Consider the following 14,097-nt stretch of genomic DNA (forward strand, 5'->3'; position numbering starts at 1 on the left):
CCTGACAGCTGCGGGTGCGGCTTCTCTCCCCCTCACCGCTCGGCCATCCTGACAGCAGGCAGCGCTCCCTCCTGTGCCCCCCGGGAGGGAGCGTTGTCATGTCGGATGGCCAGCGTTGAGGAGGAGAGAAGCCGCCCCGAGGACAAGCTGTGTCGGCCGCCTGGCGCTTTTGCTGCCAAGCCGCACAGCTCGCACACCCCTAAGGCCGGCCCTGAATGTCAGACCATTTATACAGGCAAAGTTCTGCCACTTCAAAGTAGTGTTGTTCCTTCCTGTCTGTGTCACATTCCTATTGACCAACGAGTCAACCCTCACGGGCCAATATGAATATGTAGGGGGTGGAGTACTGTCAAGCCTCAGTCATTGACATGTAGGTTGTGGCTAACAGCCCAGATCTATTTTATCTATGCTGTGCAAAAGGTAAGATGAGTGTGCCCAACAGGACAATGACTGTGCCATATAGAACACACTTGTGTTTTCATCCACTGAATATACACTAGTTAGTCTATTTAAAGCTGAATATTTATAAGATGGCGGTTTCTGTAAACATTGGCAAAGGAAAGGATGTCTATAAATTCCTTTCCCCTTGCAGCTTAACCTTTATCTATGCCCGCTATGTTCTCAATTCTATGTGTTGCTGGGTAGTTTGAAGGCAGCAATTTTTTTATGGCCCGTTTCACCTCCTTGTTCCTCAAGCTATAAATAATCGGGTTCAGCACTGGGATAACCATGCAGTAGATGGCAGACACAACACTGTCCATTCTCTGTGATCCAATGGACCTTGGCCTCATGTACATGAAGATGAGGGCACCATAATACATGGTGACCACTGTGATGTGAGAACTACAGGTTGAGAAAGCCTTCCTCCTCCCAGATAAAGATGGGATTCGGAGAATGGCCGAAATGATGAAGATATAGGTAACCAAAATAAAGGTCATGAACCCAACTCCAAACACTGTAGCAGAAACAGATGTCAAAATCTTGTTGATGTAGGTGTCACTGCAAGACAACTGTAACAGTGGCTGAACCTCGCAGTACAATCGTTTAATCTTGTTTAGTCCGCAGTACGGGAGAAGAGAAGTGGGAAGAGATTGGATGATGGAGTTCACAATGCCGCTGGCCCATGCTGTCACTGTTAACTGGAGACACAAGGCATGGTTTATGATAATCGTATATCGTAAGGGGATACAAATAGCAACATAGCGATCATAAGCCATGATAGCTAATAGAACACATTCAGTAGTAGCACACAGCGTAAAGAGATACACTTGGCAGATACATGCCCAGAAAGAAATGATGTTATTTTGGCTTATGATGTTGTTCAGGATGTTAGGGACAGTTATGGTTGTGTAGCACATTTCTAGGACTGAGAGGTTGGCCAGGAAGAAGTACATAGGTGTATGAAGACAGGTGCTAGAAATAATAGCTGTAAGGACAATTGTGTTGCCAATTATTGTTATCAGATATATACTCAGGAAGACAACCAAGGAGGCACAACGGAGCTCAGGAATATCAGAGAGGCCCAGGAGAATAAATACAGTGGTTGAGTTGGTTGGACTTCTGACAGCCATAGGTGTACAACTGTAAGAAGAAATTAGGAAAGTTTAGACACACAGTTATTTGGATTCACTGAAATCATACTGCCTAAATCTGCCCTGATAAAGTTAAGCCTGGAGTGAAGAATGAAACCTTAGGCAGAGGGCCTACAGGAAAAGACTTGGAGTAGTGGTGGCTTAGTAAGGGTTAATGTTGTGCAGGAAGTGTAGAGTGAGCAGCAGGTACTTAGTATGAGAGATGGGTATTTATCTAATTGGTTGTCAATCAGGTCAGGCAGCAGATACATTGAGAAGCTTTTGCAATCAGATAGTGATTACCAAGCACCAGGCAAATGTCCCACCAGCTTCTTTACTTGCTTGGGTCATTAAAGTAACTGTAAAGCCAAAACTTTTGGATAGAGAAGGGAAAGGTTAAAACCCGTCAGGTTATTTTTTGCTGCCTGTGTGCTACTGGGGAGGTTTCCCTTCACTTTTTGTCCTTGGGGTGCAACAGGAAATAAAATAAATGCTCTGTCATTTTGCAAGGGAAGTAAAGTGTAAAGTTTATTTATTGGTTAATTAAAGGTTAAAGTTGTTTAAACCCAATGCAGGGGCTGCAGCCTTATGTTTACCCACAATTTGGTTTTGGTGTCTCTTATTTCAGGTTAAAGAAAAATATTTTTCTGGTGTTTTGAATATAGAGTGTACAATCCAACGAGGTGGTGTGGAATAGGGAGCATACAGCATGGCATATTGAGTAAGGCATTGTGGAATAGGAAATGTACAGCATGGCATATGGAGAGTACTAGATATTTTTGTACCCTAATAGAATCATCCCAGCTACTTTTATGATAGTGTGGACTGCAATTAATTGCAGTGACAGCTTTCCAAATCTGCCCCTCAATCAGGGCCCCGAGGATTAGGAGAGGTGTGTGCCTCTAAGTGACAGCAATGATCGGCTGGGCTGTCTGTCACTGCAATCTCTTCGGGTCCACACTAGGGGGAGGTCTGTATGGGGCACAACTTAAGGCCCTGTTTACACATCTAGCAGTGACCTCCATTTACCGCACTGGATCTATGCAGGTCACTGCAGGAACATAAGGAAAACAATTGTTTTGCATGTGTCCCATTCACACCACAAGGTGCAACTTTATGTTCCGTGTAGAATGTGCACACTCCATACAGGTACCCACACGGCAGAGCGGGGCAATGTGCTACCATGCGGCAATCTATCGGTGGCATCCACTGTGCTGAGATAAAATAGAGCATGCTGGCATTTTCAAGCTAAAGTGACATCAGATGGCTGTTATGGGTCCGTTAATACCCATTATAAAGTTCTCTATGTGGCCCTATACTCTGTGTGATTGATGGGTTTCTCCTATTTAAAGGGATTAATGGATTGTGTCACTCTCTGTCAGGCACATGGGATTGCAGTGATGGGGCGAGAGTGAAAGCCGGCAAAGTTTTGCATTTTTGAACTCTTGAAATTGACTGAAAAAGAAAAGTCAAGATGTGGATGGTTTTCGTTGTCCCCAATCGTTTGAGCTTATGGCTTATTAGTAGTGCTCACCTGGGAGCTTTTGAGCGTTCCTCCCTAACAGAGTCAAGTCAAGGAGGGATTCTTGGTTGAGTGAGTAGTCAATGAGAAAGTGCTTCTGTTGCCAGCATAGTAATACTGCCCCCGATGATGTCTGCCAAGATCATGTAGTAGTGAAAATATCAAATGAGACAACTGCTATCTTTTGAAAGAATAACCATGGTGAAACTTAGGCCTGGTTCACACCTGAACGTTTTGTAGCGCGTTTAACGCTCGACTAACGTTCTACAAAACGCTCAAACATCTAAATCCCGTTGTATTCAATGGGTCTGGTTCACACCTTAGCGTATTTCAACCCGTCCGAACGCGATACAAAACGGCCTACGCCTGAAAAGGTACATGAGCTTCTTTGCTGCGTTTTTGTCTCGCGTTTCAATTGGGATACAGCCAAATAGCCCTCAGAAACGCTCGTTTGTTGAGCGTTTTTTTACCGCGAATCGTGGTAAAAACGCGCGACAAACGCGCATATTCGATACGCCTAGGTGTGAACAGGGCCTTAGGGTTCTTCAACTAGCAAATGAGTGTCCATTCTTCATTCATAACTACAGGGAAATTGGACAACACAATTATGTGTATTACATTATGGAGTATTTTATGTAAGTATTTGCATTTATTGTGGTAATGAAGAGGTACATGACTCACATTGCAGGCTTTCTTCATTTTTTTAATGAAAGTTTTATTAGGCCTGAAGCCTAAACATTCAAAATCTTCTCCACAGGAAATTCAGTCAGACACTGACACTTGGATGGTAATTAGGCTGTAATCAGCTGCCCCCTCCCCGTCACCCATTGTAACATGACCAGGAAGCACATGCTATGCCTTTACACACAATACACTGTGCAGGGAAGGGGGGGCTGGTGGGAGATTTTTTCACATTGTTTGCACAGTGGCAGAAATTTCCCTGCAGGATATGAATAGGAAAGCTAACATATACATCAACTGCATAAATGCCTGCTTCATGTACATTTGGTGTACATTGCTGGCATATGTTTTTTTTAAATACCTATGCAAAAGTGGAAATGGGCTTTAATATACACTCCAAGTAAATGAAGACAGAGGTAGTGAGATGTTGCTGCAATAGTGGTCTGTGTCCTGCATTTATTATATGAGCAAGGAATTATCCCCTGAGAGTTGAAGCCTCAGAATACCTTGATAACTAATGCCTTAGAAATCATTTTTGGCACAGCAGGATGGCATGGAAAAGCTAAACGGCTTTCCCCTTTAATGAGACTGGTTTGTTTTTGAGGTCACACTGTATCACATGTTCAAAACAAGAGTGGGCATATTGGAAGTGACCGTTACACATAAGCCAACATACCATGGACTTGGCTGTCAAGAAGAACACCTTTGGAAGAATTTCTTTTAGAAAGACCTGTCCCAGCAAGTAGGGGTGCAAGGAGATATAAAGTAACACCCACTTTTTACTAAATCCAGTTAATGGGAAAAACCTGAAGTAGTGTGAATTCCCCTGTAAAACTGCCTAAAGACATACTAACACCGATTTGATGAAGAAAGTGGATGCACCCTATGCTGATTTCCTGCATCTCTTCCATTAATATATGTTAGGGCAGAAAAAGCCAATTATTTCAAAGTCCATCTGGGCTACCTATTACCACACTTCGTTGATGCATCCAAACCAGCTGCCAGTGGAATAAGCAGACAAACTGAACAATAACTCACCATTCATGAAATATTTCCTAACTCTCAGTTCTTGGTTCTACCCACGTGTTGCAGTCATTGCAATGAGGCACAGTTTTCTGGTTCATTTCCAAATGTATTTCACATTATGAATGGTGCAGTGGGAGGAGAGAGATTCTCATGCTTAGCTTCCAATTATTTGTAACTGTGTACTGAGGCAGGAACCTCAGTGTTGAGACCTCACTTTTGCAGTTCCTGAGACCTTTAATAAAAAGGTCATCCTATCCAAACCTTATATTTATATCAATGGATGGATGTCAATGGTTTGTTGGTTCACTGACTTTTTAAATATGTCAGGAGCTCCAATAGGAGGATCTCTGTATTCAGTTCCACCAACCTGCCATTCTTAGTGCATAGTACTGTTTATTGGAGTGTAATTTATGTGTGTATTAGAGTGTATGATGCAGTTTATAGTTCTGGGATCATGGTGCAGTATGTATTGGGGTGCATGGTGTTATATTTTGTTGCAGCATTTTTGGTGGATATGGTGTATATTAGGGTGTGTATTTGCTGTATGTATTGGTGTGCATAGTGCTGTTTGTATTTAGGGCAGGTACTAATGTGCACTATGTAAAGTGCTGCATAAATTATCGTCACTATAAAAATACCTGTGATGAAAAAAATCATCTCATGGATGGCTACCATATTCTTTTAATGGGGCTATAAACAGTAAAGCAGGCCTAACGGGTATTAGAACTAAGCTGAAGGATGATGTAAAAAGTCTAATAATTCCAATAAATGCAGCAACAAAAATAATATAACAAAAAAGTCACCAATTTGCTGTTCACATGGGCATCAAAATGGGATTGCCAGCATGCATTCCTAATGTATGAGAAACACTGATGCTAAGGTCTAAAAGACTTCACTGCAATGATGTTACCACAGGCAGCTTTATCTGCTGTCTAGAAACGCTAAATAATTGTACCAATTTGAGAAACAAATGGTGGAACCACCCCAGCATCCAGCTGCCATTTGCACGAGCAAAAACAATGCAACAAAATGTACCTTCACCAGCGTTTTTCGGCTCGGGAGCATTGGTCTTGGGCCAAACTAAAACAAAAATGCTGCCTCTACTCTTGCACCCAGTACTTGCATGAATACATTAAATGTTATACTAATTTATAGGACTCTATAATCTTCTGCGGTGTTGTAAAGAGACAGTGATACAAACATGTTACATATTATAAGTAATACAAATAATAATATTTTTTTTTTTTTTTAATGTGCGGAACAGGCACACAGATGCATAGCACAAAATGCAAAAAAAAGATAATATATGAAATCTCTGGTGTTCTTATGAATATACAATGCGAGTGACATACAAGTGACATTAAAAGGAGAAAGCTCAAATTAGTTTAAAATAAACATTTATCATATCATGAAGCATTCTTGAATCCTGAACATACCTGGGGGTCATTGAGTGCTCTACAATAATCTTACTACCATCAGAGGCTCTTTATAATCGAATCTCCTTATGTTATTCCATGGTGGAAATTGGTAATTGCTTCTGTAGCTTCCTCTGGGGACTTTTTAAGATTTGAGGCTGTTTCCCAAAGGGCTTCTAAGACTGAAAACCTAAATTTAATTTAAAAAAAAACATATTTTTTAAATTACAGAAATAGAACTTATGACCCCCTATGGTGTGAGCCATACAAGTAGCTTGCAGTAGTGATTATTATCACACATTTTGAACGTTGCATGATTATGTGTGATTAATCACTACTATGTTCTAATTGTGTAGCGTACACCATAGGGAGCAATTTGTCCCACCTGTGAAGTGATCAATCACTACTCTAAAACTGGCCATACACCTATAGATTTCCGTTCTGAAATTTTCGTTGCTGCCAAGAACCCTCGTTCAGTTCTAGCACAAGCAGCTCATCAAGCACAGACCAATGCCAATTTCAATAATCGTTCAAAAGCAATACTAACCGAATTTTGTCAATCGACAGAACACATTATCCTTTGCGCATGTGCTGTGTTCTTTTGGCAATTTTGTTCGTATGAAAACACCACTAATCCATCGATTTTTGTTCGATTCGAAAAATGTTTTCCAGCCTCACTCTTCAAGAAAATTCAAGCAGGATTACAGTAAAAAAAAATCATTGGTGTCCCATCAACTGTTCACTTATCGTTTGAAAGACCATTCGTGGAGGATTTTAGAACGAAAATCGAAGAGTGTATGGGCCCCTTTAGATATTAGAGCTATGTAAGAGATTTTGACTAGCTCAACTGTACAATTAAAGTGAATAGAAGTGAAAGTTGGACCCTCTGCCTAACTTTTATTACTGTGTCCTCATTGGGGAAATTCACCCTCTCTTTTACTAGTGACCATTCAAAGAAAGAGAGAGAAATCTAAAAACTGTCTAAAGCTGGCCATACACCTATAGATTTTCTGCAGGTTTTCTATGGTCAGGTGGAAAAAGTGCAACAGATTCCTCCCCCTACGCTAAACTGTGTGGTGATGAAGGAATCTCCCACAGGGCCAAGCTTCAGTATCTTGCTAGTTGGCCCCGCTGGCTTTCAAAATACCTGAACAATCTGATTGGATGTAGGCATTGTTCAGGTGTTTTGAGAGCCAGTGGGGCCGATTAGCAAGATACTGAAGCTTGGCCCAGTGGTAGATTCCCACATCCACACAGGTAAGCATAGATGGAGGAATCTGTTGCACTTTTTCCATCTGACCATAGAAAATCTGCAAGTGTATGGCCAGTTTAGAGGGGGATTTTCCCCATTTTGAGAGATTTCCTTTAACTTCTTATTGTGTCTCTGGGACCTGAAGTGAAGGGAAATTCCTTCAAAGGTACAGAGACAGCAAAAAAAAGAATTAAATACATAAATAACCTGGCAGGAGTGGTGGCTACTTCAGAACAAACACAGGGACCATGGGGAACAAAAGTAGCCACGCTCCAGAAAGGACACTGTCAGCACCAATTCAGAGATGGTTTGAGGATCTACAGCTGAGTGATGCACAAATAAGATTCATTTTTGTTAATAGTTAAGGTACTTTAGTGAATTTTTAAGGTTTAGCTCCTGAGTTTCGTGTCACTTTAAGTAAACCTGTTGCTCACTTATGCAATCTCCATATACAGACACTCCTCGCTTAACAACCTACCTATTTAATGACCATGCAGACTCATGATCAGCTCTCCGTCAGTATTGTATGATGTTTGAGAAATTTGGTCTTGGAAACAGCAGTGTGGTATCTTAGCGTCAAACATTTCGTAGCTGCAGTATTCACTTCACTAGCGCTCACAATCTCCAAGACTACATAATTAGTCTATAAATTTGTACCTAATTGTGCACCCCTTACAGTACGCTACTGCATACACATTTATAAGTATACTAAAAAAAATTTAAATGGTGCAAAGGGGACATTAAAACAATATATAAAGATAGTTGGCACAAACCAACTACAAGTTCAGTATGCTTGAAATATTGGTAAGGGTGGTTCCTCACTTATCAACCAATTGGCTTAATTACCTAGTCGTAGATCAGTCAGAAGTAATTCAACCTGACCACCCTCCCCTCTCCCCAAGTAGTCTCTGGCACAAAATGTATGTCAAACGCCTACAAAAATTTAAAAACCAAGACTAGGTCAGCATATTTTGATGTTTGTGGACACTTTATGGTTAACACAAGTCTGTAAATACAAGACCAATCTTATCTAGAAAGGAAACTGAAGAGAAGAATAACTAGTAACATGTTGACCTCAAATGACCCCGCCATGTACACTATTTCTTAAATTCCTCGTTACCATTACAGTGTTTAATTGTTTTACATATCACTAGAAGAGGTATTGGGTGTCTGAACAAATGGACAAATCCACTGTCAGATGAAAAAGACCCCATTCCCACCAAATGCTGAATTAAAATGGAGATTGGAATCAGGTTGGGAAATGCGCATTTAAAAGACCTCTCGGCAGACAATGGAGAATGTTTACATCCTAAAAGCTTCTGGAATCGTTATCTCTTCACTAATTAAGTTAACTGGAGGTTTGTGGGAGTATAAACAGTTTAACTTGAGGCAAAAGTTCCTCTCCCTCTAGGGGGTATGAAGCTTTCCCCTAGGTAGGGGGTCAAGGGTTTTTGTCATGTAATTAACACATTGTCATTTTGTTTCCAGTATCCAGAAAATAGGCTGTGCCATTTTTCTCAGTTAATTATTTTTTAACACATTTTTTTTTTCATTATGAGAAATGTCATGTTTGAACCGATTGTTTTTTTTTTTTTATCTTGATAGGTTTATGTTCATTTTATTTGGGTAATGGCATGCAAGCAAATTAAAATAAGTTGAAAGATCAATTTTGGCCCTAGATAATATTGCAGCAATATGAAGTTTAGTTTGTAACATCCCATAACAGTTGTGAAAATTGAATAGATGGGTTGCTATGGGTGACTTTAGAGGGGGATTTTCCCCATTTTGGGAGATTTCCTTTAACTTCTTATTGTGTCTCTGGGACCTGAAGTGAAGGGAAATTCCTTCAAAGGTACAGAGACAGCAAAAAATAAATACATAAATAACCTGGCAGGAGTGGTGGCTACTTCAGAACAAACACAGGGACCATGGGGAACAAAAGTAGCCACGCTCCAGAAAGGATATCTAGTTGTTATGGCTGTTTTGTTGGGCATGGCATCTTGGTTGTTTAATGAAATAGGTTGCTATGGGTTACAGCAATTTATAGTATGGCATCACCTTTGCTCCTGAGGTTCTCATAAAAACCTTTATTTTCTTTATACCATTAGACTTGTTATGAGTAAATCTACATGTAATGTAATGTATGTAATATCTATCAAGCAGTGAGCTTACAAAGTAAGGTTATCTATATCAACCAGTTTATACCAATTAGAAAAATATTAGCACGGTTAAGTGGGTGTGAGTTTGACCAAAAGAACATCGTAATAAAACAATATAAAAAAAGTGTAAAAATTGAATTTATTGATATTTAAACCATATAAACTTTACAGTAAAAGAAGGCATTACCGTATATTTGCACTTTGTATGTTATATGACCAATACATGAAAAGAGGGCACACCCATACAATACATGTATACATGATCGTAACACATTTTTTATAACATGAAGGAATTCCTGAAACTTTTGAACTATAGTAGCAGACATTTTGTGTAGATTCTTCACAATGCAGATACTCTCATAATTAACAGAATATCTACCTTCAGTTTGCATAGGGCAGGGTTTTTGAACATTTTCCCTAAGACTAACCAACAGAATCTGTTTTGCAGGTGGCATATCCACACATGTCTACATGAAATAATTACTGTCTCAGCACTGTAGCTAAGCTATTTATGTGGATATCCTTAAACATCAAGTGTTGGTAGGACTTAAAGACAGGTTTGTGGCATAGGATCAAAGGTGGTGTGCTAGCAAAGAAACACACAAAAGACCAATTCACTTTTTTATTTGTATTAATAAAAGAGAAAATAAATAATAAATATAATAAAGAAGCATAGAGACAGTCATGAGGAACATATCTTTGAGAGGAATTTTTAAATGTGTTATGCACAATGTATGCCTCACAATATGACATTCTAGTGGGTGCGTAGCTGCACTAGTCAAGCTGAATGCCTGAAGTGGCATAACATCAGTGCAATCTCATGGGACTTCTGCGGTAATTAACACAATGACGTAAGCCTTTAGCGTCACTGCATCCATTGCCATACAGTATGACCCCCCAAGACAGGTTGCTGATCCTGCTGCAAAAATCTAGGCTCACCAAATAAACCACAGGTAGAAAAGTCACCAAAACCATAGGTTAAGAATGCACACGCACACACACATACACCATCACTAACACATTAGACACCATCATTGACACAGGAGCTGCTGCACCCTCACACAGGTGTCCATTGCCTTTATGTTGTTTCATTTTCCATATATTACAGTTTGTCGCTTTCCTGTGTCACAAATCAGCCGAACAAGAAGCACTTTCTCACTGAAAAATAAGAGAGAGCCCTTGTCTGGCTGATCTATGGACAGAGAATATCATGTTGCACCCTTGAGGAGAAGCAACAGGTTACAAAAACATGACTGCCTGAAACCCATGTACTTTTAGAAAGGCACTCCCTATGTCAAAAATGTAGTATGCCCCTGACCCCTTACTAGGCCCAAGTCATCCACAAATGAAAAAAACTGTAATGTATAAAGCAGGAAGGATAGATACATAAGAATAACACCAAAAACAAAATAAGACTAGCCGATGTACTGCTGTCCACACAATGCCCCAAACAAGGAAGCACTTACCCATTCAGCATACACAGGAAAGAGCTTTGTTTGGGGAATATCGTGTACAGGTTCAGGGCAAAATGGCAAGAGTTGAAGAATTTCTAGTTCATAAGTCAGCCGAACAAGAAGCACTTTCTCATGGTGGTCAACAAGACCGCGCTCTTGTTTGGCTAACCTTTGATCAGAGTATGGCATTCTACGAGTCTGTGGCCTCAGTGGAATTGTTAGGCGGAAAGGTTGGACAAACCTGCAAGATATCTAAAGTCATGCAATTGCCAGAAAATAGTATATTAGAATACAATGTTTATATGTCGACAAGCTGCCCACTAAATGCCCCAAACAATGAAGCACTTTCCACAAAGACAGGACAGTGCTTAGTTTAGAGTATTGTGCAGACAGGCATACCTCACAGTGGCCGTCTTGTAGGCTTTAATGACTACCTTTGCATCAGATGTTTAGTTTGCCCACACACCAACCGAACTAGTAAGCACTTACTCGTGGCACATAACGAGAGAGAGCCCTAGTTTGGCTGATGTGCAAGCACGAAAGCACTACTAAAGTTAGAATTGAACTTTAAGGAAGGTCCAAATGAAGACTAACTTATCTAAAATGAAACAAATAGGACCTTAAATGTGTAAAAATAGGTTGGGTAATGCTGCCACAGCAATGCCCCAAACAATGAAGCACTTTCCCCATGTTATACACAGGAGAGTGCCCTGTTTAGGGTAATGCACAGACAGGATAGCACATGTAGAATATCCAGGGCAGCCATTGTCATGGTGGAGAAGCATCAGAGCAGTAGATAATTCACATAATGTTTGCCTCTCTACCAACCGAACTAGTAAGCACTTACTGGTAGTGGAAAACAAGTGAGAGCTCTAGTTTGGCTGACAGACTAACAACGTTTTATCACTGAAAATACATTATTTGCAGACAGTACATTTTTAAACTTACATTTAGGATTAGAGAAGAAAAAATAAAAGTAGTAGAAGTAATAGGTAGATATTCCAAGACCACAGAACAATTAATCCAACTGGAGCACAAACAGCAAACACAGAAAGGGTGATGGACAAACAAAGCCTTACAATTCATGCCCATATTAACAACAGTAAACCAACATACCTGATTACACAATGCCCCAAACAATTAAGCACTTTTCCCAAATACTATACACAGGAAAGTGCTTAGTTTAGGGTGTTGTGCAGGCAGACTAAAGCCTGGAGTTGGAAAAAATTGCAGAGACTATTTTGTAATGACCAACAAGGTACGAAATTACTTAAGTCCTGAAGTTGATTCCCTTACAATGTGGGTCAAGACAGACAGAGATGGATCCACAACTGTTTGAAAACCTGAAATAAATACATTTGAAAAATTAATTAATTCTAAATACTTAAAAAAAGACATAAAAACGTAAAAGTCAATATACCAATAGAGAGCAATAATGTATTAGGGATGTGTAGCAAAGGCCATTAATTAATATGCAGTAGTCTTAATAGGTATCCAGGGCATCAAAATATAACCCTTAGAGTAAAATTTGGTGTGAACTAGAAGGAATAAAATCATAAATTACTAAGGATGTTTGTAAAAGAAAGTTTTGGGACTATAGATGAGCCAAACACAAAAAAATAAAGCTATCACTAGCTATGGTTGAGGAAGTTCCAGAGCTTGAAACCTATTTTCAAAACATTGCTCCTCTTAGAGGGATCATTTTCCAAAGACATTAAGGGCATCTGGGCAACATAAGGAATATAGAAGATAGAAGACATAGAATATAGAAGACATATAGAAGAGCAGTAGCAAGATCATCAACTTACCTGGTGGTGGATGTCCTCTTGACTCCTCAAATTCCCTCCACCTTTTAAAGAGCCTCCTGAATAGCCCATTGCCCAATCAAGTTCATGCGACATCATCTGATTGCTTTGCATATCATTGGTGAGAGCTATTGTTTAACTGTGAACACACAAGGGGTGGAGAGACCCTGATTAAAGAGACTCTTTGGAACCGAATGTTGAATTAAAATAGAGATTGGAATCTATTCATCTAGAGGACCCGCATTCTAAAGAAGGATTGCAAGACAATGAGGAATGTTTACATCCTTAAAACTCAGTTGGCTGATCTTCTCCCATAATTGTCATTCATTCACTAATTAAGTTAGTTGAGAGAGATTGGGAAGTGCAGGCCAAACGTTACAATTTTAGAGTCAATATTTGAAGCTAGAATCTAGATGACTGTACTTGATGATAGAGTATATAAGATTATTCGGTATGATTTTTATTTGCCCATATGAAGAAGCAGTTCTACTGACAGTTCTATAGACATAAGAGAAAATTAACTTGGTTTGGCGTGCTTGGGGGACAAATCGATTGGTCAAGATGGATTCCAGGTCAATCTCTGTTCTCTTTTCCACAAGACAAGCTGACGCCTGTGTACTGCCATCGCTGCACTGCTTCATAGGCTCATGTTCAATATACATTTCTGCACAACATTTATTAGAGAAGGATTGTTCTAGTGTTTAGCCATTTTAGCCATTAATGAAACCCAAAAAATAAAAGCTAGGCTTTCCACAGGCAATTCTGGCAACAGAAAATTTGATCCAGCAAGAGGACAATATTTGAAATGCAAATATTGCTTAAAACATGGAACTTTGCATTAGGCAAATATACATGTTTATGCTTATATACAGAGAACTTAGTAGACATCCCAAGCTGCTCCCAAGAGAAAATAGTATGTAGCTGGGAACCCTCAAGCTCAGCCAACCTGCTTTCTCCCAAGACCAGTAGAAGTCTGCCATGCTCTGCTTGAAGCTACATACAATGGTTCCCCAATATAACCATATCACCTCCGCTCACCAGACTTTTGTACAAACAGTCTTTCCATTTAAAAAAATCATTTATGGACAACATAATTTACTTGTCACGCAAATCTTTATTAAAGTACATCTTTTACCAAAATTCATGAATTTTTGGAATAGAAAAAGAAAGTTTTAAAATCTCCATCATTTTTTTTTGGGGGGGGGGGGTTAG

At 39.7% G+C, this 14,097-nt stretch overlaps 1 protein-coding gene across 1 annotated transcript; it reads right to left on the bottom strand.

Moving 5' to 3' along the window:
- Positions 1-593: 593 nt before the first annotated feature.
- On the bottom strand, positions 594-1,571 carry LOC108789348 (olfactory receptor 5A2-like). Its single transcript, XM_018559327.1, has one exon. It carries the CDS (start codon positions 1,569-1,571, stop codon positions 594-596), a length of 978 nt encoding a protein of 325 aa, XP_018414829.1.
- Positions 1,572-14,097: the final 12,526 nt, after the last annotated feature.

The sequence above is a fragment of the Nanorana parkeri genome, unplaced genomic scaffold, assembly GCF_000935625.1.
Source record: "Nanorana parkeri isolate BGI_ZX_2015 unplaced genomic scaffold, ASM93562v1 scaffold389, whole genome shotgun sequence".
Taxonomy (NCBI): domain Eukaryota; kingdom Metazoa; phylum Chordata; class Amphibia; order Anura; family Dicroglossidae; genus Nanorana; species Nanorana parkeri.